This window comes from Heterocephalus glaber, unplaced genomic scaffold (genome assembly GCF_053883595.1).
Source record: "Heterocephalus glaber isolate CG9 unplaced genomic scaffold, H.glaber_assembly_v1.0 deba00000122, whole genome shotgun sequence".
Taxonomy (NCBI): domain Eukaryota; kingdom Metazoa; phylum Chordata; class Mammalia; order Rodentia; family Bathyergidae; genus Heterocephalus; species Heterocephalus glaber.
In genome coordinates this window covers 85,201,879-85,226,799 of record NW_028258138.1, presented here as the reverse complement: position 1 = coordinate 85,226,799, position 24,921 = coordinate 85,201,879, and the positions used below count along the sequence as shown (strand labels likewise).

At 42.9% G+C, this 24,921-nt stretch overlaps 2 protein-coding genes across 9 annotated transcripts in view; one reads left to right on the top strand and one right to left on the bottom strand.

Moving 5' to 3' along the window:
* The window catches only part of Shc4 (SHC adaptor protein 4), a 109,344-nt gene that overhangs the window by 44,969 nt on the left and 39,454 nt on the right, over positions 1-24,921 (bottom strand). For 6 of the 8 annotated variants that reach the window (XM_087181063.1, XM_087181069.1, XM_087181066.1 and 3 more), the window contains exons 3-6: positions 17,126-17,189; positions 12,382-12,543; positions 11,599-11,718; positions 1,479-1,532 (exon numbers count right to left, since the gene is read on the bottom strand). In XM_087181063.1, coding sequence (XP_087037189.1) covers positions 1,479-1,532; positions 11,599-11,718; positions 12,382-12,543; positions 17,126-17,189 — 400 coding nt within the window. The remainder of the gene's footprint in view (positions 1-1,478; positions 1,533-11,598; positions 11,719-12,381; positions 12,544-17,125; positions 17,190-24,921) is intronic. The other 2 variants (XM_021261423.2, XM_021261426.2) reach the window with 1 other exon arrangement.
* Positions 4,500-6,261, top strand: Eid1 (EP300 interacting inhibitor of differentiation 1). The gene has a single exon (XM_004835441.3). The coding sequence runs from the start codon at positions 4,600-4,602 to the stop codon at positions 5,194-5,196; it is 597 nt and encodes a 198-aa protein (XP_004835498.1). The 5' UTR covers positions 4,500-4,599; the 3' UTR covers positions 5,197-6,261.

Sequence of the window (24,921 nt, the reverse complement as noted above, 5' to 3'; positions counted from 1 at the left end):
AAGGCAGAAAGGTGAGGAAGCTGTGAAGCCTAAAGAGAAAGCACAGTATTCCATAAGAACAAACAAATAAAAACAGTAATTTGAAATCTTGTGGTTTTTGGTTTGTTTTTTTTTTGGTACCGGGTATCAAACTCAGGACCTTGTGCTTGTGAGGCAAGCACAGTGCCACTGAGCTAAATCCCCGACCCCTTGAAATCTTGTAAAGGAGTTTTTTCATATGGTTCAAAGAAGTTCTGAAGGCAGGTTGTCCTGGGTGGACATGCTGGAATATTTTGAGTCACTGGCAGCCAAACTGAAGACAAGTCATTTCTTAAGTGTTTTTTAACAATGGTCTAATTTAAATACCACTTAGCTATGTACTTTACACACCAGAAAGTTTCATCAACATGTAAGAGAAGAGATTTGTTCAAATTGTTTAGAAGCCAGTAATGAAACAATGATCACTCAGAGTAATTTCAGAACTTTATTTCCTTCTGGGACCTAGTTATTTTTCATTTTCAATACTTTGCATATAGTTTAAGTTAAAACTTTCTAGTGATATCAAGTGGCAGATTTAGGTTTTTTTCTACCCTTCATAAATGTTTTAGGTTTCTCTGTTATGTGTCTCATCATTTGTGACTCTAAATTTTACTTGCCAATAATAAGAAACTGAATATAGTGGAAAGAAAAAAATCAACTATTAAACTGGATGTAATGACTCATTCCTGAAGGATATAGTGGTGAATAATATTTTGCAGAAAATAAGGTAATATATTCTGTATAAAATAAGTCTGCATACGTTCTCTCTCCATATGTTTTCTGATGTTACTGATGTTCTAACATTGTAAATGTCACACCCTGCCCTCTTCTAGCCTTCCATGTGCTTACAGATACAACAAAATGGCTCATAACGTCGCAGAAGAGAAAAATTGTCCTTCTATTCCCTCAGTGTAAACAGATTTGTTTCTTGTTTAGACAGAGGCACCCCAGCTTAAATGCCCCTCTCTGAAACAATGCCTCTGGTCCAGAAACAACGTAGTATGGGATCAAAGGAATGACATCCAGCCTACAGAGTGGGAAATGGAGTCCTACACAATTTGTGGCAATGAGCACTGTACGGTCTCTTGATAAAGAACTGCAAGTTCTCTCTCCGCAGTTGAGGGTCCCTCCATAGGTTTCTACACACTCAGGTGCTCATTCTAGATTAACCTGAGTTGCCATGGTTTCCGTGGCAGGATGGCAAGTTGGCTTCCCCTTATATACCAAGTCCAGTTAATTAGTGGAGTCTGCCTGGAACCCTGTGCTGAGAAGAATTCTGAGGACTGGCAACACTTACTGCTCATGACTTGGATGTTTGTTATCAGTAAGAAGCTTAGCAAATGACAACGCCATGGCTAATGATACAATGCAATACTGTTAACTCATCTACTAATCCAAGTGTTTTTAAATTCAGTTCTTTCAGTTGTTATAAAAAAGAACTTTAATGAATGCATACTTACAGGATCCCCTCCAGAAGCAAATGAAATAGATTGCATATGATGATTTGCAATGATCTGAAAAATATAAAACAAATTAAATATATATGATGCCATAAGTTACTATTCCTCTTATACACAGTCTAACAGTAATGGACCCACATTTGTTTGGTTTTTGCCAGCTTAACATCCCTTTGGGAACCACCCCACCCACATTCTCCGATAATTTCCTTTTCATTTTTGCTTTTTTGGAGCCTTTCACATGTCCCATATGCACTCTGCACTGAGCTACAATCCCGCCCCCTAACAATCTCATTTAAACCCCAAGGTTCAGGAGGGTTTGACAGGCCCATCTCACTGCCTTTCCCCACCCTGGGGACCTAGATCTAACCAATCAGAAAATACCATCTTTCTGGATACAGACGAGCCGATCAATGCTTTAAGGGAGGAACTCAGATGGGTAACAGGAGAGAAAGCATTTCTCTACGCTGCGAAGGACCACCTGAGCCCAAAGTTTCTGGGGTCTATCTTTAGTTACAAAATAAGGCTTTCTTGCTTGGGATTTAGCTCAGTGGTTCCGGCGCCTGCCTCGAAAGCGCAAGGACCCGAGTTCAATCCCCAGTACCAAAAATAAGGCTTTCTCTCTGCAGAACATCAAAGCTGAGAGTTAAAAACAGGAAAAAGGGCCAGGGATTTAGCCCAGTGGTTTCGCCATCTGCTTTGCAAGTGCAAGGACCCGAGTTCAATCCCCGATACCAAAAAAAAACCCAGAAAAAAAAGTGTAGTGGTAACATTCGTTCCACCACTTTAACCAATAGATTTTCCCCCATTTATGAATTTACTCTTCTATTTATGTGTGTTTTTTAAAGCATTCATCACCAAACAGCCTAAGGCTAACCTTTAGACTTCTAGCATCAAGTAAGACAAGAAAAGTGAACTGAATTATTTAGCCAAAAAGATTGTCTCTTTTGAGATTCTGGTTTGCTTGTTTGAAAACCACAGTGTGATGATCAATTTGCAGAAATTATTTTTTGTACAGTTTTAATAAGTGTTCATTAACAACTATGCACCTATTGATTAGTCCTGTTTTCAGAATTTCCTGGCAGTCTACTAAAGCTGCATATATACAATGACCAAGCAATTCTATTCCTGGATGCATATCCAACATCTGTGCAACAAAAGATATTCTCAATAAAGACAGTAATTGGCCTGTTTATAATGGCCCTAAACTAGGTACAATCCCAATTATGATCACTGCGATATTCAAACAGTGGACTCCCACATATGAACATCATGTTTTGTTGATCAAATAAAGCCAAAGACAATGAGTATGTACTGCAGCATTTCATTTATTTACATTCAAAAACAGACAAGTTATTTCACCCTATTTGAAGTCAGGATTAGTGGTTACTTCCGGGGCACAGGAAGAGGCAGAAAGAGGATTTCTGGGATGCTGCAAATGGTACTTCCTGATACTTCTTGTGATAATTAAGCTACCTGCACATTTGTGCATTTTCTATCTTCATATTTCAGTAAAACAAAATCCACGTATAAGATCAATGTCATTCCCATATGTCAACAATAGCGAATTAGACCCTTTATGGGGGACATCTGCTAAGAGTATATCTAAGTATTAAAATAAGAACCATGCAAATCTTTTTAGAAAACTTTATTGAAGGGTATAAATAAGACCAGTGAGTGGAGGGGCCCGGGATTTAGCTCAGTGGTTTCACCATCTGCTGCACAAGCGCAAAGACTCGAGTTCGATCCACAGTGACAAGAAAAAAAAAAAAAGACCAGTAAGTGGAAAAATATATATAACCTTAAGGATGAGAAGATAATATTATAAAGGTGACAATTTCTCCCTTTAATTAAATCTACAAATCCTGTGCACTTCTAATAAGAACGGTACAAATGTCATTTACGGAATTTTTCAAGCTGCTTCTAAAATATAGAAAAATAAATGTGCAATTTTTAAAAGAACAAGTAGACAAGATTTCCCTTATCAGATACAAAACGTACAAAGATATATAAAGCTGCTTCTAAAATTTATGTTAAAATAAATACAAAAATAGCTTTTTTTAAAAGAACAAAGACAAGGTTTTCCTTATCAGATATCAAGACACACTAAAGTAGAAAAATTCATCTGAACAGAGAAAAAACACATACAGTAAAAAACCCTTAAATCTGATTACATAAAAAATAATTTTTAACATTTTATATAACAGAAGACAAACACCAAGCAGGGAGACTCGATTTGCAAAGTGAAAAAGTATTCACATGAAGAAGTTATACGGAATACTTACAAATCAGTAAAAAAAACCACTCAACCTAAGACCAGTTCATTCACATAAGAAATATAAATGTTAGATAAACATATTGAAAGAGAATTAACTTTCCAAGAAGCTAACATTATGGAAAATAAATCGATACCATTAACTTGATTAAGTTGTTACAGTTCAACAAAATCACTCGCAGTGAGTCGTGGGTATTCTGACACTGCTGACTGCAGCTCAGCTCAAACTTGTACAGTTACCTTTGGAGAGCAGTTTGACAGTATTTACTATGCTAAAATATGCAAAACTGATTCCGCTTTCCCACTCCTCTAAGTATTCTAGAAAAACACGAGCACGTGTGGATGTTCATTTATTCGCTGCTTGTAATACTAAAAACTGTCCTCGAACAAATGAAAGAAGGACAGCACAGCGTTTATCCGGGGGACGGAGTAGGGGTGCGGCGCCGACCGGGCCCGCGACCATCACACCTTCGGGGGGCGACGACCCGGGTCAGGTCGGGGCGGGGGCGGACGCGGCCTGGAGTGTGGCTCGCGCTCACCATGTTCCAGGCCACAGCAAGGTGAGCAACGTTACGGTAAGCAGCGTAAACACCAGGCAGTGACCCTGCCAACGGTCTCGAGGGGGCGAGCGCACCTCCAACAAGTCACCCACCCAGCCCCCGCGTGATCATAGACAGACCGGAAACGACTCCCGCCCTCGCAGCGCGCCAGGCCGGAAGCGGCGGCCGGACAGTGCGCGTGCGCATTAAGAGACGCCAGCTTGCGGCATTCGCGCACGCGCACAGCCGCCCGGCCGCGCATCCCTTCTTCTGCCGAAAGCGCTTCGTAAGTGGTCCAGCGGTTTCAGCCATGGCGGAGATGGCCGAGCTTTGCGAGCTGTACGAAGAGTGCAACGACCTGCAGATGGACGTGATGCCGGGCGAGGGCGACCTCCCGCAGATGGAGGTAGGCGGCGGCGGCAGCCGGGAGGTGGCCCTGAGCGCCGCCCGCGGAGGGGCCGCGCCGCTCCTGGAGGAGGAAGGCCCGATGGAGGAGGAGGAGGGGGGCGCGCAGCCCATGGCGGCGCCTCGCGGCCGAGCGGGCCTGGCCCGCGGGCCCAGCCCCGGGGAGCAGCCGGGCCTGGGCCTGGGCCTGGGCCTGGGCCTGGGCCTGGAGGGCGAGGACGAGGCCGAGGAGCTGGACGACTGGGAGGACGACTACGACTACCCAGAGGAGGAGCCGCTGAGCGGGGCCGGCTACCGCGTCTCGGCCGCCCTGGAGGAGGCCAACAAGATGTTCCTGAGAACATCCCGGGCGCGGGAGGCCGCCCTGGACGGCGGGTTCCAGATGCACTACGAGAAGACCCCCTTCGATCAGCTCGCCTTCATCGAGGAGCTCTTCTCGCTGATGGTCGTCAACCGCCTGACCGAAGAACTCGGTTGCGACGAGATGATTGACAGAGAGTAAATCCCGGATGCTGACACCAGAGGAGGACACGACTCGAGGAGAGCCCAACATTCCGCTGTCTTTGGGGGTTATTCCAAATCGTTCTGTGCCAATGAAAACACTCGGTCTCCAAACAGAAAAGTTGGTTTTTGTTTTTCAGAGTAGAAGGCAAGGACAGTGACTGCACAGTTGTGGAAAAGGAAAAGAATCAGGAAAGAAAAAGATCTTAGGACTGTTGACCAGTCTGCTTTCCAAGAACAGCCTGGAACACCTGTGGCTTTGACTTTGTATTGGGGAAGATCGCTTTCATATTTGTTTTGCAGTAAAGATGGTTTTGCAAGAATAAATCACGACCAATACAAGAGCCCACTGATCCAAATTATGTAATGAGTCAAAAAAATATGCCCACGAGATATGGTTGTTATTTGGAAGAAACCCTTTTGAGAAAAGTTTTAAATTCTATTCTGTGATCTATCCAAGTTAGAGTAATCAAAGACTAAATTTGCAGTGTAAAATGAATTGATTATTCTTCATAATTCCAGAAGAATGAGCAAACTAAAACTAAATGTATCACATGTGGTGTACCCTAAAATGTGTTTCCAAGAGCATCTGAAATCTTGTTTGTACATGTATCTTGGTCATTTATAAAACAACTGTGATCTATACTTCAGGAAAATCCATTGTCATGGCTATGGTATTTTTAAAAGTCACAAACTAAGATGTCTTTTAGAAAGTTTCAAATGTAGACATTAAAATGTATGTGGAAGTACAAAGAAGACAAGTTATTTAGAAATACCCTGATATACTAAGAAAATTCTGTTTTGCTTGCTGTTTTTCATTAACTTGACATATGGAAGACTTTAGCTGAAATTCATATTGTAAGAACTGTTAGTGAAAATTGTCAAGTAATAGGAAAGCCTTATATCTAAAAAATGCTATGAACAATTATGTGATTGTCCTTTGAAGGTTTTAAATCTGTCCAGAAATCCACCTCACTATCTGATTTTTCCTCTGTCGCCTCCTCTAATTAAGATTGTTATTCTTTATGCACCAGCATTGAAGATAATAAAAATTTCTTGTTCTGTGTATGTTGTTTGATTAATAGTATGTCATACATACTTTGCATACTCTTTTTATTGGTATACATTATAGCATCCACTTTATGATTTAAACAACCAGTATATATGAAAGAGAAATGACTCAGCTTCAAAACCCAATTTATAAGTTAATTTCTGGAAGTTAAACTTAGTTAAGTATTATCTGTAAGAATTTGCCACCCCAGGAAAACATGCCCTATCAATGAGCTTGTGCTTATTTTATTAGGATCCTGAAGTTCCAAGAGAGAAGTAGTTACATCAGGCTATGCCAAGCAAAAGATCAGGTCTTTTAGCGTCACCGAAAAGGTGCTAGATGTTCCTACTCCATGATGACAGCACAGGACAGATCAGTAGAGCAGCACAGCCTTTATTTATTTTGCAGTCATCCTGTCGGGGTGGGGCAGAGGGGTCCTGTAAGAGACTGACAACACCAGGTTGGTTGGGAGGAGGGAGAGCCGCAGGAAAAAAAGTAAAATGTTGGCACTGAATCCTACTGTCTCGTATTTCACCCTTTCCATTGCTTTTTCTTACCTGGTAGGGAAAGTCTTTGAAGATTGTGTACCGGCATAGTTGTGTATGCAGCGTAAGTTGACAGTACTGAAGGCGGGGGTACAGTTAACTGGCCAGTTGGATTTACCTCCAAACAAAGACAGCAGGGAAGACAGACTCGGAAAAACAGATAAACCCCGTAAAGTCTAGGAACTGAGAAGCTGTGACTGTTTCTCTGTGTGACCAACTAGGAAACAGGAGGTGTGGGGGACACCTGTTGCATCTTGGGAAGATAGATGGCTACAACTACTGTACCTGGTGGCTGTTGCTTCATCTTAAAGTAGTCAACAGAGAGACCACCGAAATTAATATGTATTTACTGAAGATAGAAAATGGTAACATTTTTAAACTTGAATTTTCTTTTTAATGTTAAAGTTAAGCAGATTGGAACCAGACTACCTGATTCAAATTTGGTCTCCACGGGAGCAGTAACTAAAGTACTTAATTTCTCTGGCTTGGATTCTAAACTGAAAATAGGGGTAACTGCCTGTACCTTACAAATTGTGAGGATTAAGTACAGGCCGTGTGTGTGTGTGTGTGTGTGTCTGTGTGTCTGTGTGTTTTGTGTGTGTCTGCGTGTGTATATGTTCAGTTAATGAGTATCAGAGAAAGGGGCTCAGGAAGTTCTGATACTGACTTTGCAAGGGAAGGGGATGCAGGATGAGGCTAGGAGCTCAAGTGCAGAAGTTCAAGTGTACAGAGTGTGACTGGAAATCTATCGTCCAGCATTTCCAGTTGTATCCCTATGTATTATGTTTCCTCACATTGGCTGCCCTTGGGCCACAGGTCGGTTTGGTTTGACTCATGCTAATAATTTTAATTTCTTAAAGACCAACATTTCAATCCAGACATAGCAGCCAAAAACCCAAGGTCCCCTCCACTTTTTTGTGAAAGTGGAATATCTGGCAGCACCTGGTTAGTCCTCATGGCAAAATCTCACAGGGCTCACCTTTGACGGGGAGGGTGTCTGCCAGGCTCCCGGGTCCTGTTTCCCCACTGTTCCCCTTAGACCTGGACTGTTTGCACTGCCTGCCTAGACTCCAGATACTTGAAGTTGTCTCTGAGTATCCATTTTCTGACTATTTTACCTTTCTTATCTCTGTTACTTTCTCACTCAGCAGCCATTAAACTGGTGACAGTTATAGAAATGAGTAAAGAATTAGGAGTGGGAGTTGCTGAGACTGACTTTTTTGCTTAAGGCCCTACAATGCTATACAATTATCTCTGTTCATCACTAAGGTTCATTTACTTGTGGTCAACTACAATCTGAAAATACTAAGGGGAAAATTCCAGGAGTAACTAAGTTTTATTGCACACCATTCTCATGAGCATGATGAAAGCTCATGCCATCTCAGTCCATCCCACATGGTAGGATGTAACTTGTCCTTTACCCAGCGTGTCCACGCTGTATACCCTGCCTGCCCGACAGTCAAGTAGGAGACTTCTCAGTTATTAGACCCCCTGTCGTGGAATCCAAGTGGAAGCAGCCCTTACCATATTTAATGATGGACACAAACGCAAGAGTAGAGATGCTAGCAATTGGATATGCTAAAGAGAAGCAGTGAAGCACTTCCTTAGGTGAAAAGGTGAAAGTTACTGACTTAAGGAAAGAAAACAAATCCTATGCTGAGGTTGCCAAGAGCCACAGTGAGAACCAAAGAGCAGATATAGGGTTTGGTATTTCTGTGGTTTCAGGCATCCACTGAGGGCTTGAAACATATCCCCCATGGGTGGAGGGAAAGGGGTACTAATATTAAACTATAGCCCCCCCCCCGAAAAGGACTGTTGCTTGAATTTAAAACAAGCCAGGAGTGGTGTCACATGCCTTGTAATCATAGCATTCTGGGAGGCTGAGGCAGGAGAATTGCAAGTTTGAGGCCAGCCTGGGCAATGTGGCAAGACCCTGTCTAAAAACTTTTTGTTTGAAAGGATGGGAAATGTAGCTCAGTGTGAAGGTCCTGGGTTCAACTCCCAATGCCAAGAAAAGAAAGAAAGAGAAACTCCAACAACTTATCATTCCATAGTATATTTCCTCATCTCAAAATATGGTAATCTTAGAACATTACATGTTTAATATAACCTTATTTTCTCCCTCTGAAGGTCTATGAAACAATTTTATGAGACTAAGTGGTAATAATCTCAATGACTGAAACCAATGTGAGCGCCTGACCAGTAAGTTCTGTCATCTATCAGTGTATTGGTAAACTTGAGTGTGTTTCATGTTTGCAGTCCAAAGTATATCTCAGAAGTTAGTGAAAAGGGAAGCATTTGTATTTCTTTATATTTGCATTAGAACTTCCAGGCCTGGCTTTCATTAATTAATAATTTTTTTTCTCATGCAACATCTATGAGGTCTCTCTGCCCTGCTGCCTCCTCCCCTGACGCTTTTAGCTGCCCTTTTCTTGGGGTACGTGGAGCTCCTCGCTGTGGTCCCCACTCTACCAGGGGACAGACCAGCCCCTTGCACCGTCTCAGATGCAAGTCACTGCGGCAGCTACTGGTAGTGGAAGTGCTCGCCCCACTTCCCCACCTCTTACTTTGACAGAAAGGTTGTAGGCAGGTAGTAACACACCTCTAACGGCCGGGCCCTGACCAAGGTAGTGGGGGGAGAGAGTCTGAGAAAAACTGTGCCCCACCACACGCACCACAACCTGATTCTTCATCAACTCCCACTCACTCCAGGCACCCCTGGGAAGGGCTATTTTTAAAAATGATCATTAGGTCCCGCACAGAAGGCTGTCACCGCGACAGCTCCAGATCCCTGGGCTTCAAGCCTCTATGGCACCAAACACACAGGCGAAAACTAAAAGGACATTTACAGATGTCGTGAGGTCCAAGCCCATGGATGACAGGATGAACGTCTCACCAGCCCAAGAGGTCATGCAGCATCAGAGCAGTGGATCACCTCTCAGGATAATCAAGGCTCCGTGGAGCAGGAATCTGAATTATTTCACTTTACGCATTTTCCTTGAATGTGTTATGCACTGCTGCATAAGCAGAGTATTCTGTTCTCGAATTTGGAAAATAAAGCAGCCCTCAACACTTGTACTTCTAAAACAGAAACTTTATAGTTGCATAGGTTACGCTTTCCCCATTGAGTACTGAGTATGCATATGAAAAGGTCTCCGAGAATGCGTAAGTAAATGATAATAATAGCTCCCACAAAACTGGCACTGGCTGACAGATTTACATCCATTATCCCATGTAATCCACTAAGCAGCCCTATTACACATTCACTACTAAATTCATACTCTCCCTGAGTAGGTACTGTGACTTTCAGTCCACTGATGATGAAAACCATAGTTCACAGTATTACAGCAGCTGCTAATGAGTCACAATGACATTACTTCTCCCTCCTGCTATACGACCTCAGGCCTCTTACTGCTTTATCATTGCCAGTGCAAATTCAACCTTCCATGAGTCCTTGATCATAGCAGCCAATAAAGTAAAATCTTAAACATTCAGAATCTCTTAATTACTACATATCAGACAAAGAAAAATCAGACTTTAACACACATAAATAACTTAATAAAAAGAATGTAGTTTAAAAATTATAAGCAAGTCAAAGACTGTCATAGTTTAGTTACATATTAGCCTGTTGTCTGTACAAGGTGTGATCAAAAATATGGTGAGTGTTTAAATAAAAATGCATTACAGTAAAAGACACATTGCCATGAATTCTCCTCAAAATACTGCCCCTCACTTCAAACACACTTGTCCCATGATCCTTGGCACTCTCTGCAGCAGCACTGTAGTCCTCTTTCGTGAGCGTCTTTAGTTGCACTGTCATGGCTGCCTTGATGTCCTGAAGTGATTCAAAATGTTCCCCTTTCCTGATCACTTTGACTGTGGGGAAGATCCAGACATTGCAGGGTGCCAGATGTGATGAATAAGGTGGATGAGGACAGTGTCATGTTTTTACGAGTTGCCTTTCTGTTGGGCGGCACTGGACAACAGCATTCACCAGATTTTTGATCATACCTCATAGAGACACTCACAAAAGAGGACTTCCAGAACTGCTGCAGAAAGAGGCCAGAATGGTGGGATAAGTGTTTGAAGTGAGGGGGAGGATTCTGAAGGGGCCTTAAAGCAATGTGTCATTTAATGTAACAATCTTTTTAATTTAAATATTCTCCATCTGTTTGGATCACCCCTTGTATATATTTTATATTTACTTCAGCAAGGCTGTTTGTTGAGAAATGAGGTTCACAATAAAAACTCAAGCACACCATAGAATCATCAAGAGAGAAATACACTTGTTTATACTGTAATACTGGAGAAAGCTTTTCAACTACACGAGTTGGAGAAAAGTGTTTTCTATGTAGATTTCAGTTAGCTAGGGCATTAATCCTAATGTCACCCTTCCCCTTTGTCCCTCAGTCCAGCAATGCTCGGTTATGATAATGGAGTCCTTTTTCCTATGAGGAGAGCTGGTGGAGACTCATCAGTGCCCAAATCAAGGGTATTAGTTAGCAAATCCTATTTACTATATTCTTTGAACCTTTGTTTGTCACACAAAGCCAGTTAGGTAGCAGCAAGTATGTAGGCACTTAAACACCAGTGATAGTTTAGTAATGCTGTTATTCTAATTATTGGAAAATAATTTCCAATATGGCCAGACCAAGATTTATGCCTAAATTTATGCAAAGAGCTTTATTTTTCCATTTTGGCTTATTAAACTGTGAGCATACTCTGTCTGACACTTTATTCTCATTATTACTCTCAGACTTCCAGAAAAACAGCTATGTTAAACCAAAAATGGCATTCACTGTCTTACCTGCTGGTTATCAAGTTTCATCAGTGTAAGGCTGCCCGTTGAGATGGTCAGTTTTATATTCATTCCAGAAAACTGAAGATTACTTTTGCCAAGAACTGCTGAGAGGAACTTAACAGGAGCCTTTAAAAATAACAAAACAGCACTGTGAGTTATGGATGCTGTTACAGACTGGTGATATTTTTTAAATGTTAAAAATGGATCTTCCTCTCTATCCTACTTTACATAAATCAAATGAGATGGGTTGCTTTCTCGTTGAAAACTTTAAAAAAAAATTGGAGTGCAGCAAATTCTTTAGTAAGTGAAATTGGAGGCCTGGGGAGTTTTCTCCTACTTCCCTTCTCCCTAAATGCTTTGTATCAACAAATTCCTGGGAGAGTTCAGAGCAGAGGGGCTGGAGTCCTCAGTGCACATGGAAACAAAGAAGGAGGTGATAAAGCCGCACTCCAACCACCACAGGCACTGTGCTTGCAATCCCACCTCCCACTGCTGGGAGTGGGATTGGCCACTCTCTCTGGGTCAACCACTGTTTTCAGACAGTCCTTCTTGTTAAAATGAACAAATATTACTAAGACTCCATTCTCCGTTAACTCACTGATAAGCTGATTTACCAGAGTTCACTAACATGAACATGTAGTTCACTAACAGACATGTAGAGAAAGAGCCTGAGGAAAGGGATATGTTTTGATAAACGTTGAAATTCTTTTGTTGTTGTTATGGTTGTTGCTTTGATTTTTTTTTTTTTTTTTTGAGACAGGGTCTCACAAGTCCAGGGCTTGAACTCACTGTGTAGCCCAAGCTGGCCCCAAAGTGCAGCGACCCTCCTCCCACGGGCTCCTGGATGCTGGAATTACAGGTGTGCACCTCCACGCCAGGGTAAAACTTGAAAGTCTTGGCATTTCTCAGGAAGAGTAGAGAATGCTTGGGAATTATAAAGGCAAGAGGTACCTACCGATACACAGGTGAGAGGTGAGAGGTGAGAGGTGAGAGAGGTGGGACAGCCAGTTTCTTCAAGCAGGTGCCCCACTTAGCAGCTGTATGACTGTGGACAAATAACCTTGCTAAGCCTCAACTGTCTTTTCTATTAAACAGGGGAAAAAACCTACCTCATAAGAACTGTTGCGAGGATTAAATTAGATGATAAATGGAGCACATTTAATGTAGTACTTGGCTGGATGTATGAGAGCTGCTATTATTTATTATTATTATCACCATTATTATTATTATTCACTGTTGTTGTTATCTTTTCAACACTAAGATTCTAAGAGACAGTTTGAGAGATTTAAATACTGCGATGGATGTTGGATTAAATATGGTATCTTTGGCTGGAAAATGGGCCAAACAGGATATAAAATTAGTGATTGCTCCAAAAAAAAAAAAAAAGAAAAAAATCAATAATATCAGGCAATCAATGGAAACACGATTTGTTCCCTTCACAGTCTTACTTGTGTATTTACTCTTATTTGATCCCTTCAGGAGCCACACCAAGAAATTCAGTGCATAGGTTTTCATTTCCAATTCCAAGCACACTCTAAAATGTAGCAAAACTGTGACTAGGATGTCCAAACACCATCGGTGTCACTTTATCACCAAGCTGACTCTTGATCTACTTTCTTCACCTTCGCCACATTCACAGAGTTTAACGATTTTTTGTTCTCTAAAATGATGGTATTTAACAGCAAATCACTCATTTGCTTCTGTACAGTTTTTTTTATGCTAGTTTAAAAAATTATTGTTACGGGCCAGGGATTTAGCTCAGTGGTTCCGTTGCTTGTCTTGCAAGCACAAGGACCCGAGTTCGATCCCTGGTACCAAAAAAAAAAAAAAATTATTGTTACATACTAATTAGATAATAATACTATCTCACACTTCACAAGCACTTTGTCATTTGTAAAGAATGTTTACATACATCATCTTAACTTTGCCCTCAAAATAACCTTAACTTGTGAGAAATGCTCCAAATGTGTGTATTGTATAGAGGGAGACAAAGTCTTTCATTGTTAGTAGAAATGACCTGAGTTCAAATAAGCCCTAGGACAGAGCATGTGGTTTTCTGGAGGACGTGGAAAGTGAGCAGCACACAGGACAGCAGTGAGGCAGGACTGGCAGTGAGGCTGGACTGGCAGTGAGGCTGACCAGCTTGAGCCAGCCAGGTGACCCGAGGACCACAGGTGAGCTGCTAGCCAGCTGAGGGTCCCCAAGGAACTCCCTGAAGCCCTCCTGGTGTCTCAGTTTACAGGGCAGGAACAACACCGCCACTCCCCCTTTCTGCCTCTACCCAAGCCAGGCCTGGGAAGAGTCCAGCTCAGTATTAAAGTACAGACAAATGGGAGGACACCATGAAGTCCTAACAAACTATGCTGAATGTTATTACTGCATCTTACCTGCAGCACTTCTCAACTGTTACAGAAAAGCAGAGGCTGGCTGGGAGGGGTATTTATCCCCACTTTACCAATGAGAAACTCCTAAGATAGGGAGGCATAAGTTGACATTCATGAACTAATTTATTGGTATTGACACAGCAGACTGGCTTTTCTGACTGTTTCACACAGCCTTTCAAGAACCTCCAATTCTTTTTCTTAGTAATTTTTGGCTCCCTGCTCTAGGGAGAGATGCAAGGCTGAAGAGGTAGAGAGCATCAAAGAGCAAGGACCAGGGATTTAGCTCAGTGGTTCCGGCACCTGCCTCACAAGCACAAGGTCCCAAGTTCGATCACCAAAAAAAAAAAAAAAAATATTGCCCACAAGAACAAAGAGCATCATGGGTAAGAGTTTGGATCCTACAGGCTGACTGCCTGGGCTTGACCCTCTTCACATGGACTGGGTCACTGGGCAAGTTCCTTAACCTCTGTAGACCCCAGTTTCCTTACCCATAAAGTGGTGGTAAGTATTAGGACCTATTCAGGTTTTTTAAAATGTATTTATTTTTTGAGATAGGGTCTCGTTATGCTGCTCAGACTGGCCTCAAGCTCATGACCCTCCTGCCTCAGCCTCCCAAGTAGCTGAGGTTACAGGTGTGAGCCACAGGCCTAGCTTATCGGTAGGGTTTTTTTTTGCCATAATTAACAAACTATTAAAAAAGCATATTACCAAAATTTATGGGACACAGCAAAAGCAGTGCTGAGAGGGAAATTATAGCTATTACCCCTTATATTAAGAAAGAAGAAAGATTTCAAGTAAAAAAACTAACTTTACAATTTCAGGGACTAGGAAAAGAACAAATTAAATCCGAAGCTGGCAGAATGAAGGAAATAATAAAGATCAGAGACAGAAGATTTACAGACTAGAAAAATAATACTACTGACCTGTATACTTACAAGTAACAATGGTTAAGATGATGATTTTTTTATGGGATAAGTTTGTTATGTATAGTTTTTTTACTATAGTTTTAAAAAATGGAAAAGAATAAAAAATACAAAGAGCTGTGAAGAGTCCCTAGGGCTGTCAAAATACATGGTGTGTGTTTGCATTTTTAAAAACTATTACAATAAAAGACACATTGCCATGAATTCCCTTCAAAATGCTCCCCTCACTTCTAACACACTTCTCCCATCATTCTTACCACTTTCTGAGGCAGCTCTGGAGTCCTCTTTCCTGAGTGTCTTTCTGAGGTGTGACCAAAAATATGGTGAATGCAGCTGTCGAATGCCATCCAATGGGAAGGCAGGACTGTTAAAAACGTGATGCTGTGTTCTCATCTACCTTATTCACCAGATCTCACACTGCAACTCCTGACTCTTCCTCAAAGCTAAAATGACCATGAAAGGGAAACATTTCTAACTGATTCAGGACAGTGAGGCAGCCACGACAGCACAGCTAAAGACACTCAGGAAAGAGGACTCCAGAGCTGCTCCAGAAACAGGCACGAACAATGGGATGAGTGTGTTTGAATCAAGGAGGAGTATTTTGAGGGGGATTCATAGCAATGTGTCTTTTACTGAAATATATTTTTTAAAATTTAAATATTCACTATATTGTTCAATATATACTACTCCTCATATGAAGTACTCAAAAAAATGCTTATCAAACAAAGGAAATGGGGCCGGGGATTTAGCTCAGTGGTTTTGCCACCTGCTGCGCAAGTGCAAGGACCCAAGTTTGATCCCCGGTACCAACAACAACAACAAAAACAAACAAAGGAAATGAACTTGAAAATTTCTGTTTTTCTTCACAAGTATACTTTCTGGAAAGATGCTAGCCAGGTTTGTTTTGTTTTATTTTGGATTTGGTATCCCCACTCCTGAAATAAGAAGGTCTTAAATGAATGAGTCTGTTAGGGTCATCCAGTTGAAGCATCTTATTCACAGGGATGAGGAGGAAGAGGAAGAGTCATTGTTTAGACGCTGCTCTGGGGCCCTGAGTTCCATCAAAGAAACCAGTAATAGGGAATCCTTAACAGAATCCAAGGGCCATTTGACAGAGTTCTCCACCCCCAAATGGCTCCTCTGAGTCACTGTGGGTGGCACTGTGTTCAGCCCTATATAAATGATGAAGAGTGGTAACAAAAATCAAGGCAGGTGACAGAAATAATGCCCTAAGGTAGGAATCAGGAGTCTTGGCTTCTACAACCAGCTGTGTCCTTAATCACACTGGTGATCAGCTCTTCTCTCAGACCAGTTTAGTAGCTGGCAACACGAAAGGGGTGGACCAGAAGCTCTCCCAAGATGCTTTTCTTCTTAAACTGTCCACTACTTTATGATTTATGTACTTACCTTGAGTGCCTTTTGCAGCTCTTCATTGGACTTTATATTCTAGGGTTAATAGCTTAATAGTAACAGTACTACCATAACATACAAAGTAGAAGGTCTAATATATGCATATGCCAGACACTGCCATATACTTTGTAGACATTACTGTACTTCATTCTTACATAATCCTCTATAAAAGTGCTATTCTCTCCCATTTTACAGATGAAGAAATCAAGGATCCAAGTGAATAGGTAACTTGTCCAATATCATACAGTTCTTGGGTGGCAGAGGCAGGATTTCAATCCAAGTATGTCTAGCATCAAAACTTTTGCTTTCTTTCAATGTGGACAGCTCCTTCCCCTCAGGTGTTACCACCTCACCCCTATGCCTGTTCACATTTGAAAATAGGCCAGGACCAGGGATTTAGCTCAGTGGTGCCACCGCCTGCCTCGCAAGAGCAAGGTCCGGAGTTCAATCCCTGGTACAAAAAAAAAAAAAAAAAAAAATGGCCAGGAAGTCTAAAAAGTCAAAAATGTTCAAATGCAAATCACATACATTTATACAATACTGAAACCGGAAGACACCAAACTGGCCATCTGGTTGACCTCCCTAACCTCATGGAATAAGAACAGTATCTCAGTGAGACAGGGGCACCCCTATATCACACAGTGTCGGGACAGCTGGCAAGATGTGAGAGACGAGAGCACCTTCGGGTGCAGCTCTGCTATCACACCACCTAATCAAGGCGAGGCAGGACCTGGCAGCTCAGGGTGGGATGAGGTAACAACTATTTTGATGCTATCTGGCTATAGTTAGAAAAACGAAAACCACATCCACACTTACCTTTCTCTTTTTAATGGCTCCACTGGCCCCAGGGACAGCTTCACACAGGCGGCTTATGGCTTCCCTACAGAACAGAAAGCGTAGACAAAGACTTGGCGCATTTCCTACTCGAACTCCAAGTGTTCAAGTGATGTTAGAAATGATTATGACCAAAGTGCATCAGATGTGAGGTGAGACTGACACAGAAGACCTTCCTTCCCTCCGCCCCAGAGCAGAAAGCACGCTGCTTAGTCTTTTGGGGTTCAAAACCAGGAAGATGTAGCAACATCCCAGCACCAAAAAGCTGTTTTACAACACGGACACTCACTAATCACTTTATACTTCTATTTTCCCTCTTTGGATTTTCTGATTTTTTTAATGGTCCTGGAGATTGAATCCAGGGCTGTTGCACAAAACTACTTGACTCTAGCCCTTTTACTGTTATTTTGAGGCAGGACCTTGTCAAGTCACTAAATTTCCCAGGCTGGGTTCAAACCTGCAATCCTCCTGCCTCAGCCTCCCAGAGTGCTGGGATTACAGGTGTGCACCACCATGACTGGCTTCAGATACGGTTTTTTGTATTGTTGATTCTTTTCAGCCAAAAAAGGAGGGGCAGACTTTTGTTTTGGTTCTTCATGATTTTACCTTCAGCAAAATCCTCACAGTAGTGTTATGAATAAAAAACTTCATTAAAAACTTAACAGCCTTTGGGCACCAAAGACAATGAGATATAAATGAATCTGACAGTAGAGGAAGTCTAAAATAATCAAGAGCACCGAACTTCAAGGTGGGCTCAAATGGAGTCTTATTGACCAAAGTTACTGCCACCAGGTATTGAGCGTCTCTATGCAATTTCAAAGAAGAAAAGAAAATCAATATCAAATTTCCTCCTTCACTCATTTTTCTGCCCTTCCTGTATACTGCACTTCCTGAGAACAGCACCACTAAAATAAATAACGGGTCCTAATGGACTCAGTGAAGGAGGAGGCGCCCTCTTCTCCAGAAATGCAATTCTAACTAAAAGCTTTTGTCTCTGGGACTCTGAGCTTTCATAACCAACCTCGCTTTCCCTCTGTGTAACCCGAAGTGCAGCCCTTGTGGCTTTTGACCCATATATTACACTTCTTCTCACAGGGCAAATGCAAAGCGCCATGCTTCTTCCTGTGTCCCCAGGGCTCTCTGTTCAAATTAATAAACTGTGCACACACAACCCCACACACAACCTTCAGCTGGGCTGAAGGTTTTAATGTATTCGATGTCAGGATGATATTTTCCAAGAGATATTTTTTATTCCCAAAGAAAAGGAAGTCACTATCAAAGAAAGCAATGCAGATGCGATACTAAAAGCTAGCTCGTCTAGGCTGTTGCGCAAAGTAATGTTCTTCTAGAAGACACTGGAAAAGAAGGCAGGGTTCTCAAAGATTCCAGCACCACTTATGTCTTAGGTCCAGATCTCTTTTTCCTCTGGATAAGTGAAACCGTTTTTCAAGGTATTTTCTTGTCTGATTTTTACACACTTGCTGGAAACCAAAGGGTAGAATTGCTGTTTGGCTGCTGTATTTTCTCAGGAGTTGGTGCTTATTGTTTCTCTAGTATTCCACCCTCTGTTCTCTGAAGGAGAACCCAGAAGGTTGGCCTTAGATGTTCGGTGGGTTGATTGATGTTTTCAGTCATTTCAGTGATTATTCAATAATAGATGAGACTCGCATAATTGATCCAGTTTGACCTCTGGTACTGCCAAAAACGCCAGCCTCACACCCCATTGTGTTGATGGTTTTTAAGTAAGAGCAGTATTAAAAAAGGCAGATCTAGTGCTCACTTTGGCAGCACATATACTAAAAAAGAAAAAAAAAAAGCAGATCTTGGCCAGGGGTTTAGCTCAGTGGTTTCGCCGCCTGCTGTGCAAGCGCAAGGACCCGAGTTCGATCCCCAGTACCAAAAAAATAAATAAATAAAAGCAGATCTTTTACTGCAGGAGAGCCTTTGGGGTGCTTCATAAATGGTTTGAAATACAAGGAGAAATGAGGCAGACCCTGCTAATGCCAAATAGAATAGTGCATGCCTGTAATCCCAGCTACTCAGGAGGCTGAGGCAGGAGGATTGTAAGTTCAAAGCCACCCTGGGCAACTTAGTGAGAACTTGTCTCAAAAAAAAGGGTGGAAGGGGGACTGTAGATGTGGCTCTGTGGTATGGCCCCTGCCTAGAATGTGAGGCCCTGGCTTTGGTCCTCAGTACCGAAAATGAAGAGATCGATAAAGTGTGGAAGGGCAACAGTTAAGAAGAGGTAAAAGATGAAGCCAGGCGTGAGGTTGCAGCCTACACTCTGGGAGGCTGAGATGGGAAGATCGAAAGTTAAAGAGTTTAGCCTCGGTAATTTAGTGAGACCCTGTCTCAAAATAAAAAATAAAAAGGGTTGGGGTGCAGCTTGGTGCTAAGGCCCTGGGTTCAATCCCTAGTACTGAAGAAAAGGTTTCTGTATAAATCTTATTCAATTTTAAAGAGTCCGTGTGCCCCTTCCACCACAACCTCAGGAACCCTCCTTAAATGCAAGCCCTCCCATTCTGCTTTCCCCGCTGAGAGCCATGTGAACAGATCTGAAACCCCTGCCCTGGAAGAAGGCATTTTGTCACTCTTCTTCACGAAGATCTCTGCTACCGGAGAGGCCTGACATTTTTCAAGAACAAACAGTACTTTCAGTGCTTTTCTGAAGTCTCAGCCACACCCTCCCACTGGAGGCACACACTTTACAAATGCTGAAGAAAAAGAAAACAGGGTTGTGAGTGTGATTTCTCCCCGCACCCAGGGGCACCTGCCTCTCAGCCCAGCAACCTGCATTTCTGCACAGCCGACTGAGTGCTGAGATTCGCTCCAGCTCTGGACGCTGGGCAGATGTCCTCTCTCAGAGGAGCAGCATGCTGGGGGTTTACCAGGCTGAAGATTCCTACCCTGGGAGCCTGGACTAGAAGAAAGCAAGAGAAAACACCCCGGCACCAACAATGGTCACTTTGTTTATTGTTTCGACCCAAGGAGAGAAGTGGGCTGATGTAAGAGAAAGAGAATGCACTTGGAGATTTGCTTTCAAGACCAGAAAGCCCTGCCTACGCTGGAAGACCAAAAAAGATATTTTGTCTGTCTTCACAGAGTTCAAACCAATCGTGCAACAAAGCCAGCTTTCTTCATGAATGCTTGTGAAGAATGCTACAGCACCCAAATTATAATTTTTCTGTCTTTAACCCTAAACAGTTAAGTGCTTTTGGAGGCAATGTTGCCTAACAACCCCCCGTTTTGGGTTTAGAGACATTAGCACAATCCTAGACAAAGTGGACCGTTGAATGGGGGCGGGCTGCGGGAGACTTCTTCCCCAGCGAAAATGCTTTTCTCCAGTAAATGGGAAAGCCAGAAAACTGTGTAACATGAAACGAAGCAAAGGTCCCACTTGGAAGGAGAAGTAATGTTTCCAACATCTCCCACTCCTGCCACACAGGCAGAGTCATGCACACATGCACACCCCACAGGCATCCCAGTTTTGTCAAGGCAAACAGAAATGAGAATAAAATATTAATCACAGCAAGAGCCACTGCAAAAACCAAAGTCAAAAATCCCCAGGCAAAACTCTGCCTTATTTCTGCTCTCCAACAAGAATCCCTAAGGAGCGCCGGGGATTTAGCTCAGCAGTTCCAGTGTCTGCCTCACAAGCCCAAGGTCCTGAGTTCGAACCCCGGTACTAAAAAAAAAAACAAGAATCCCTAAGGAAATCCGTCAGCAGTGTCCCAGGGCCAGGCTGTCACCCGAAGCTCAGACTCTCTTCCTATTAGGGACGGGAGAGTTGGGGTGCCAGGGGCGCCCTGTTGCTCTGATTGTGCCGGGAAATGAGTGCCATCAGTTTTGGAATCTTTGCCTTCAGGACATCAAGGCTCAGGACCTACGTGTTCCATTTCGTCCAGCCTGGTAAAGCCAGAGCCATCGCAGGCTCTGTGCGAGTGAGCCCTCAGACAGGACACTGGAACCTGAGCTGTGTTCCCGGTGACAGACACACAATGGGTGCAGTCAGTGCCCGCAGAGCAGCTGGAGAAGGAAAGCTTCCAACTCCCTCTGTGCCCTTATCAGGGTATCTCCTGTGCCCTGGAGGGGTGCACCCCCAGCTCACAGAATGCAGCCTTTCATTGGGGAACGGGCATCTCAGGTCCCAGACTGGGGAAATAAAACCTTCAAGGCTAACCGCTAGCATTTACTGGCACACTGGCTCATCACACCATTCTGTCCAGCTGAATTATATTTAAAATCCAACTCTCAAGCAATTTGACCCCGCTCAGCAGCCATAGGACATGAGTTGTTCTGTCTCCCTGTGGGCTCCGAAGGAACATGGACCCCTTCATGCCACTGGAATGAGGCGAAAGACTAGCCTATCCCAAGTGTGCCATCTCCCTATAAGACTCCCTGGTTCCCAGAAATTAAGTGCTGAAGTTCTCCTATCCCCACGATGATTCCCATAGTAGAATCATATATTTGATATTCGAACACCTTACAGTCACAAACTGACGGTTTAGAGAATTTATAAGTAGCTAAACCATATGTAAATGGCAATAAACAGTCAATTTCATACAGAATACAATGGTATTCATCAATTCAAAAGACTGTTTTCCTTTAAGATAAGCCATGCTTTTTTAAAAACAACTCTGTTTAGAGAAAATACCCAAAATGCTACAAAAATGTGGTTAAAGAGCACAAAGATGCTCAAGGCCATCACTTAAGGTCAAAGCCTTAAGTCAAATCATCACTAATCCAACTTAATCAGCCACTTTATTCATTCCATTTTACTCTAAATGATCTGCATCTACTTCCAAATGTTAGGCCAATCTTCAAAGAAAGAAAATTTGGCACTATTTAATATTATGTAAAAGTTTGCCGTAAAGCTGTCTATAATATTGAGGGAGACAGCAACTGGTAGAATAAATACAGACTTCCAGGCCGGGGATTTAGCTCAGTGGTTTCGCCGCCTGCTGCACAAGCGCAAGGACCTGAGTTCAATCCCCAGTACCAAAAAAAAATATATAGACTTCCACCACTGGTTTTTTAAAAATAAATAACTGGTTCTTTCAAAGGCTTTTTGGCATATATGTCATAGATTTCATCTGGGAGGTCCATTGTTTTAGGGTCTGTTCGTGTGTGTGTGTGTGTGTATCACTTCTGAAAGGAATCCACACCTGGCCTACTCAGTTAAATCTTGTGGCAAAGAATGGTTAGGCCACCTTCAGCCTGCACAACTCCAAGAGTTCGCCAACCTAACCATTTAGGTAAGGGACGACCAAACTTTAAAGTTCCCACTCGTCGACTGGCAGCTGATGAAAATGCAGATTTCTAGGGCTACTTGTAGAGGTTTTGATTGTGTAAGTCTGAGATGGGGCTTGGGAATCTTGTAGCCATTACGGAGCAGAGCCGATGGGCCACACAGCTGATTCAACTCCTCTTGGACTCTCGGCACAGTGCCCGGTCCTGGACTCCACAGCTTTCACCAGAGGGTTTCCTTAGTGGACGCTGTAATGACTGATATCTGAGATCTCATGGGATCATGGGCACCACCTTCCAAGGGTGCCTAGATGGGGGCGCTTACAGCTTAGGAGGGGTGGCCTGGTGGGAAGAGGTGGTCACTGGGGGCGTAACCCAGGAGGTCACAGCTCCCTCTGGCTCCTCCCTCCACTCGCGCTGCTTCCGGTAGCCATGCTGTGAGCAGCTCTCCTGTGCCACGCCTCCCCTGTCTGGGAGCAGCCAACTGTGCATGGAAACCTCACAGAGTGTGAGCCAAAATAAACCTCTCCTCCTTCCCTTTGTGGCTCATGGGTATTTTGTCGCAGCAATGAGAGAAGTGACTAGGACAGATGCCAAGGAATCAGGCCCCCTGTTCCTAGAGGTAGGGAGGCTACACGGCCTCTGTTTTCCACTTGGGAGAAATGTGTTCTCAACTTAGTTGGTTTACATGCATGACGTATACATGGTATAATCATCCCCTCTGCCCTCTGCTTCCATGCCTGCCCCCAGTGGAAGGTGCTCTTAACAGAGACACCTGGAGGTGCCAAGCCCCGCTGACACCACCCCTTTCACCCCAGGCAGTGAGAGTAACCTGCATTCTCTCTCCCAGAGAGAGTCCATCTGCCCATCAACATGCATTCCTATCTAGGCAGTGGCACTCAGCCATGGCTGCACACTGGAGAAACCCAGGTGCTCTAACAGGTACTAAACACTGAGACTTTAATATGGAAAGTGGGAGGAATAACAGTGCTTTAGACAAAGCCTCCTGGAGAATCTGATTTCACTGGTGCTACATGGGGCTTGTGGGCTCAGAGTTTTAAATCTTCTCCCGAGTGCTCCTGATGAGCTTGGACTGAGAATCCCCCCATTGCAACAGCCTGCAAAGGGCTCTATAAGAAATATTCTGGGCTTCACAAGCCATGGCAGGGACTCAACTCTGCTGCTGCAGCTTGGAGACAACCAAGGGCGATGTGTAGACAAACAGCATGGTTATGACACCAGCAGTAACACCACGGACATTGAAAATTGAATTCCATATCGTTTGCGTATGTCACGAAAAATTCTTCTTTTCTTCAACCATTTAAAAATATCAAAACTGTTCTTGGCCAGCAAGAAGGGAGTCTGAGTTTAGTCTGCAGACTATGGTTTTCTGACCCTTGCTTTATATCGAAAGCAAATTTAAGAGGTTTTGCAGTCCTGGTCAGCTATTTGAGCATGGTACAAAACCTATTAGAGCACATCTTCTCATTTTTACGAATAAAGGTTATTTATACCGTGTTGGACTTGGTCTTGCTATAGTTTGAATGAGGCCCCTCAGAGGCCCATGTGTTAAAGACTTAGTCCTGAGCCTGTAGCATGACAGGAAGTTGGAGGCGGCTTCAGGAAGCAGGGCCTGGTGGAAGGAAGTTAGGTCACCAGCAGTGTGGCTTTGAGGAAGACATTGGGATCCCAGCTCCTCTCTAAGGGGACAGATGAGCAGATTCCTCCAACACAACACATGTTAGGCCCCAAAACAACAGGCCAACCAACCAGGGACTAAAATCTTCAAAACTTTGAACTGAAACAAACCTTTCCTCTTTTTAAATTGATTGTCTCAAGTGTTTGTTACAGTAACAGAGAGCTAACATGGTCTCATTCAGTTTCTTCATACAAGAAGTTGACCATCATTAAGACATGGGTGTTATTATTATGTCTATAAGTATTATGGAACTCCTTTTATACTATAAATTATCATTTTCTATTCTTTGCCTCTCTACCAGTGTTCGATGAAGGGAGAAAGAAAACAAATTCTTTTTTTAAATATCAACTATCCTGATTAAGATATACCATGGCATAGTGCCAAGTGGTTGGTGGATACACAAATAAATCAAAGTACAAAATTACAGTAAATGCTAAAAGGAGCAAAATTTGAGGTCCTTGATTTATCTATAACTCTTCTTCCTTATGATAGTTGAGAATGAAGGAAGACTAGCCAAGTGGACTCTACAGAAAGTCAGAGTTCAAACTCTAGCTGTCTCTTACAATCTTTGTGACTTTGAACCAGTTTTTAAAACTCTTTGTGTCTCTATTCCTTATATATATAAAGTGTTAAAAAATAACAGTGCTTTTCACGATGCCTTAGTAAATGCTAGCCACTGTTCTTGCCTATCTAACGGTTATCTGCTCTAAGAACAGGGCCTAACCCATTTTGTACACTGCACGGTACCAGCAAAGTATTCTGCATGCTACACCTGGGATGCTGCAGATAACATATTGTGTCAGGGCTGGGGATTTAGCTCAGTGGTTCCGGC